At 37.9% G+C, this 6,464-nt stretch overlaps 1 protein-coding gene across 1 annotated transcript; it reads left to right on the plus strand.

Moving 5' to 3' along the window:
- Positions 1–2,350: 2,350 nt before the first annotated feature.
- CMQ_7080 (ribonuclease e inhibitor rraa/dimethylmenaquinone methyltransferase) lies at positions 2,351–3,159 on the plus strand (the record flags this gene model as incomplete). The annotated part of the gene is made up of 3 exons (XM_014314085.1): positions 2,351–2,400; positions 2,460–2,634; positions 2,686–3,159. The coding sequence occupies 3 exons, from the start codon at positions 2,351–2,353 to the stop codon at positions 3,157–3,159; spliced, it is 699 nt and encodes a 232-aa protein (XP_014169560.1).
- Positions 3,160–6,464: the final 3,305 nt, after the last annotated feature.

The raw sequence follows: 6,464 nt of genomic DNA on the forward strand, positions 1-6,464 counted from the left end.
TAGTTTGTTAAGTTTAATTCTTAGTAAGCGACTAGTTGCTAAACTAGTACGTAAGGACGCGTGTGTAGAATACTCTTATTAAGAGATATCTTTTTATATGCTTAACTTACTAAGGCTACTTAAGTATACTCTTAATAACTATTTATACACTTTATATATATAATAACTCTTTTTTTTTTCTTTTCTTAAAAGAATAATAAATATATATATATACACGGAATTAATTAATTATAAAAGATATATATATATAGTATACTTATAAAGTAAAAGACTATGCTTAAGACCTTGCTATAGTAGGGTTCCAAAAATATAGAACCACCTCCGCGATTTTTCGCATTTCTTATGTAACTCCTAACACCTACCCTTACTTAGAATCACCACAAATCAACGAAAAGATGTCTAAATTAGCTAACTTTGATGCTATTCTAACGGCCGAAAGGAAGGCTGCAGGCTAGCTAAGTTTCGCTGCGCGCGCTGCTATCTGTAGTGCTGTATACGCCGGCTAGTCACAAGGCGCTATTGCAAAGGCTTTTAGCGTTACGCGCAGTATAGTTACTAAGACGATTAATCGGTTTACAGAAACATATAGCTTTAAGGATAGACCTGGCCGCGGCAGGCCTGCGTTGCTTAGCCGTCGAGATAAACGTTACCTTATTTAGCAAGCAAAGCGGCACCTAAAAACTACCTATAAGGAGCTAGCAAAGCAGATAGTTTGTCGGCCGTCCTATACTACCATACGGCGCGCATTTTATAAGAATAGGATATAAAAATGGAAGGCTATGGACAAAATACTATTATTAGCGAATATAGTAAAGGATAGGCTTGAATTTGCGCGTAATTAGCTGTAAGATAAAGACGATTTGCTTTTTATATATGCTTTACTAAATATAGTAAAATTTATACTAATTTGCTAGACTCTCTTCTCTTTAATAAAAGCAGCTGCTAAAACGTAGTTAATAGCAGCGTTAGTTTTATTTTTCGAACATTTGCGTAAAAATGGCGAAAGAACTTAGTAAACGTTTAATTATATAGAAAACCTGTAATTGTATTAATGTTTTAAGGTAAGATTTAAAAAGAAGGCTATATAAAGTTAATCTTAATAGAGAAAGACTACTCTTAAGGCAAAAAAGGTGGCTATACTTTATAAAGCTACTAAAAAGCATTAATAAAGAGCCTTCTACCTTTCTACAATAGTTTTTAGTATTACTAGCAAGATAATGCAAGGGTATATATATCTGCATTATTAATGTAATAGCTTGCAAATAACCAGATTAAGATGCTGCCTTTCTAGCCTGCTTACAGCCTAGATTTAAACCTAATTAAATATGTTTAGGCTAAATTAAAGCGTCTTTTGGCTAAAAAATACCTTAATATATAAGAATTAAAGAAAGACGCAATAGATATAAAGGTTTTTAAGCGGGTAATTCGTAACTATTAGTAGGAAATTAACTAGGCCTTTATTAATAGGCTTATTAATTCGCTGCCCTAACGGCTGGCCGCAGTATAAAAGGCGCGCGGCTGGTATACTACATATTAAAGAAAAATGCCTGCTCTTTAATATGAATACATTTTTCAAGGCCTAGAAAGGCTTGTAAACGCAGTACGTGCTGTTAATGTAAATGTATCCTTTTGTATTAATGCCTTAAAATCCCGTTGGCGGGGTTACTGGTTCTATATTTTTGGACTAGAGGTGTAGGCAGGCTTATCTTACATTTATTTTTTAGGATCTAAAGATAAGCCTATATAGCTTTCCTCCCTTCTCTTTAGACTAGCTATATACTACCCTACCTTTTAACGAAGAGAGGTGCTATATAGCACCTCTTTTTGTGCATAGTTACGTAAGGTGTGTGTGTTTTATTAGTTTAAGCAGAGACTATACCCTACCTTTGCTCTTAGTATATAGATTTAAAGCTGAAAAAATGCGCAAAATAAGGCGGTGCTTAAAAAGGGGCCTAGTTGACTTAGTATAGAGTTAACAACAAAAGCTATTTTCTATAGTCTATTCTGTATTACTCCCTAATAAAAACGAAAAATTGTTATTAGCAAATATTAGCTTGTTATTATAAGATCTAGCGCCTAGCATTAAATCAATTTTGCCTGTAATCCGCGATTCTCTAGTTCTAGTTTCCTACAACGACATTTGTCTTACGCAAAGTTTTAACTAAGCCTGTCCTCGCTCTTTAGCACCGACGTCATTCTGTGATACAACCCTGTGATACAACCGACCCGCAGTGGCCACCATAACGTCGTTGGTCTTTTCCGCCCATCGTCCGTGGCATCCATCCAGCCGATCGCAGTTCTAATCCGTTTAGCCGGCGACACTTTCTCGCTCCATAAGCCACTTCGCACAATGGCACCTCAATTGGATCCTAATGTCGAAGCGCTCAGCGAGTTTAGCACGTAAGCATGTTCTAGTTTCCGTTTTCATATGCGCCACTTGGTTGACGGGCCTTCTCTAGCTGTGACGTCTCGGATGCGCTGCTAAAGCTTAAGGTCCCCCACGGCGGCTTTCTGGCCGGCATCACCATGTATTCGCCCGAGCGACAGACAGGTGCCACCAAGATCGTCGGCCCGGCCTACACGGTCAAGTATGCGCTTCTGAGCGACCCGGCCGCCAAGCATCCGACTCATTATGTACATAGCCATGTCCTACCCCCCTAGTCGGCCACTGCTGACCTATACCAGATCGATGCGGTGCCTGAGGGTGCCGTTCTTTTCGTGTCTAGTCCGCGCACGCCCAATGCCGTCTTCGGCGGCCTGATGGCCACGCGGGCGCAGTATCGCGGCTGTACCGGTGCCGTCATCGACGGGCGGCTGCGCGACCTACAGGAGCACCGTGACCTGCGTTTCCCCGTATTTGCGCGCGACGTCGGCACCACAGCGCCGGCTGAGGTGGCCAAGGTTGTCGGCATCGATGTGGCGGTGCAGCTGCAGCCGGAAGGCCAGGCAGAGGCCGGGGCTATCACTACAGCTAATGCCATTATTCACCCTGGCGATTACGTCATCGCCGACCTAAACGGCGTCGTCGTGCTGCCACGCGGCCTTGCTGCCCAGGCGTTGTCGCTTATAAAGAAGCAGGTAACCGCGGACGAGCAGCTTGCGACGGCCCTGCGCGGCGGCGCTTCCTTCGCGGAGGCTAGTAAGAAGTTCCGTGGGTGAGCTGGGAGGACGAAGAATGACAGCTATTAATTGCACATAGACAGACAGTAGGATACGGCAGCTGTACACGAATTTATTAAATGAAATATACTTAGCTTAATAGAAACGACAAGTTGCCGAGTCAGAGCCTAGTATGGTAACAGGCAGATCTGATTTAAGAAGCAAAAAGGCTAGGTCCATACCAGGTTCGAACTGGTGTCTTTGGAATAAGGATATTATTAGTCAAAATCCAACGTCCTGACCACTAGACTAATAGACCTATCATGCATCAGCCGCCAACGGCGTCGCTCCCTATAGTAGCTACGGTATGTAGTTATCCTTAAGGCCTAGATTCAGTTGTGACTAGGCCAGTGAAAACCCTAGTATACTATGCTCGCACTTATGCGCTATACCTATTTTAGCCCGCCAAGACAGCTATAAAATAAGGTATCTATTATATAACTTCGCATACCTATCTAGCTTGTATTTTATAGTAAAACACATATTAGCAAGCGGCAGAAAAACTAAGGCTAGTATATAAGGCTAGTAATATAAGGGGTATGCCTAAAGTTGTAAAGTTTTTATTTTAATTAGTAAAGCAAGCAAAATAGCAGATAATAATGAGAAAGCTAAAGGCCTTATTTATAGGCAAAATACTAGGCATTTAAGGCATTTATTTTCTTAAGTATTATTTTTATTATTAAAGTAAGTGCTAAAGTAAGAATTATTAGTATCAATAGTAATAACGTTAACGTTAACGTTTTTTTAAAGGTAGCTAGGGCATTGCTTTAAACGTTATAACAATATTAACCTAAAAATTTAAGCAACTTTTTTAAATAAAAAAGACTATGTTTTAATTGCTAGTACGTTGTTTTAAGGAGCATTGTAGTCTTTAGTACTTTAAGCAACTTTTTTTTAGCGTATTAAGTGTTAATATTTATTTAGATTTTAGTGTATAATAAAGTATAATATAATGCTGCTAATAGGTTCTATGTTAGCTAAAGCATTATTAGTAAAGTTGTTTAAAAGCTTCTTTTCTTATTTATTTAGCTGTATAAAAACGTTATATTATAGCCTTTAAATAACTAGCTTAATACTAGTATTAAATTATATAATTACTAGTAAAGTTTTAATAAATATATTAGTGCTATTAATAGTACTTATATTATAGCCTATATTAACTAAAACTACTAGTAATAGTATTATAATAAAAATGCTAATATTACTTAAAACGTCTTTATAGCTATTAGATTTAACTATACTTTTAGTTTTATGCTAGTAAAAGTAAAAGAGTTAATAAATAACGTAGCATTATATTACTAAGCTATTACTAAAGAATTTAAAGTACTATATTATTAATATTATATTATAAACGCTAGATTTTCTAGCAAACTAGGTATTATTAAACCTTTTGCATATATGTAAGAGGGTAGTGTGCAATGCGTAGTTACAAAGGCTTAACCGGTTTATACTATTATATTAAGACTTTAACTTAACGAACTATAGGAGACTAGTAGGCGAAGGCCTGCCAGCCAATATTATAACGCCGCCCTAGGAAGGGGACCGGCGCAGGCTACGCGCAAGCCGTACGTAGTATATGCATAGCATATTAAATGTACATTATAAACTAGAAGCAGTGCTAGTAGCGCAGGCTGCGTAGCGCAGTCTACGCACAGGCCAAGTAGAAACAGGGTCGCGCCTGTCCTGCGCACTTAGTGCGCCAAAGGTGCGCCTACGATAAAGAGCGCCTCCCGCACTCCCTTAGAGTACAAAAGGCAAGAATTAGCTATTGAATATACGGCTGCTTCCTCCTGTTAAGAAGATACCTCCTTGCCTGCCTAACTTACCTAGCCTACCTAAGTACACCTTTAACAATTCCTAATTCTTTTACCATTAGGCTACCCGAGTTAGGAGGCAGAAGGAGCAATAGCACCTCGAAAGACTACAAAGCAAACGTCGCACGCACGTAGTACGCAAGAAGAGAGCAGCTCTAGGGCAATAGTTAAGAACCCTCTTAACCCTATCGTCGAAGAAGTAGAGAACAAAGACTTTAATCTCTTAAAGGAGGATTATAAGCAACTAGATAACGACGATGCGGGCAAAGGCCCTTTAGGGCAAACTATTAGGCCTACTATAGACTAGATGGTAGCGGACCTTATTGCTAAAAATAAACGACTGCGTAAAGCGGAGCGCTTAAAGCAGCGAATAGTAGACCTATAGCAATAGCTTTTAGATATAGAAGCAACCTAAGTAAAGGGTAAGCGTACCTATAGTAAGGACTCTAACGAAGATAGCTCTTATAGTTAAGATATTATCTTAAAAAGCGGCATTAAACCGCCCTTTAAGATACCTAGCAGCTTTTAAGAGCGCGCTACCTAGCTATAGGCTAAGAAGCAATACTTTTATCTAGCCTTTAATAAGTTTAGGAGCGCTAGTTACTGGATTAATTATATGCTTAAATATATAAAGTAGTTATACTGCACTATATAGGAAACGCGCTTGCAGAGTATAATAGACGTAGTAGTAGCGAAGGCTTAAAGCGACTAGGATGCATTTAAGGCTTAGACCTTAACCCTTATAGCTAATCCTTATAACATAGCTTTTATTATTACTAATAGAATCGGCAAGGCTTACTAAAGACTAAGGCAAACCCCTTAAGACTTTAATAACTACCTTGCTTTTTTTAAAAACTAACTACCTATTAAATTAAAAGAGAAATAAGCATAGTTATTATTCTCTAAGCTACTCTTAGAATTAAAGAAAGATCTTTTAAAATTAAATAAGATACTATAGACTAGAGTAGAACTAGTAGCTAAAGTAATAACGTTTTAGAGCTTAAAAAAGCTAAAGGCTTAGTTAAAACAAGATAATAATAGCACGCGCGGCAAAAGGGCGTAAAAGAGTTAAAAGGGCTATAAGGGCAGCTATAAAAATAATACTAATTAAGAAAATAATCGCTGCAACTACTATAGTAATGCTAAAGGCAAAAGCTAAGGTAAAAAAAGAGGTAGACTAGCTGCTATAGCTACTAAGGGCTACTAAAAAACCTTACCTATATAAATAGTAAGCGTATAAAGTGCTTTATTTATAAAAGTAAAGGCTACTTTGCCTAAAACTGCTTAAAGAGGCAAGAGACTATATTAGTAAATTTAGTTTAACTAACTAAAAAGAATGCTAAGAAGGTAAAAAACTAAAAACGCTTAGGATAAACTAAGACTCTTAAGCGTTACTAGAGATAATTAAGATTAGTAATCTTTTTCTTATCTAAGCTTCTCTTCTTAGACTAACAACTATAAAAGTATCTACTGCGTAAGATACTTATACAA

The sequence above is a fragment of the Grosmannia clavigera genome, assembly GCF_000143105.1.
Source record: "Grosmannia clavigera kw1407 unplaced genomic scaffold GCSC_173, whole genome shotgun sequence".
Classification (NCBI taxonomy): Eukaryota; Fungi; Ascomycota; class Sordariomycetes; order Ophiostomatales; family Ophiostomataceae; genus Leptographium; species Leptographium clavigerum.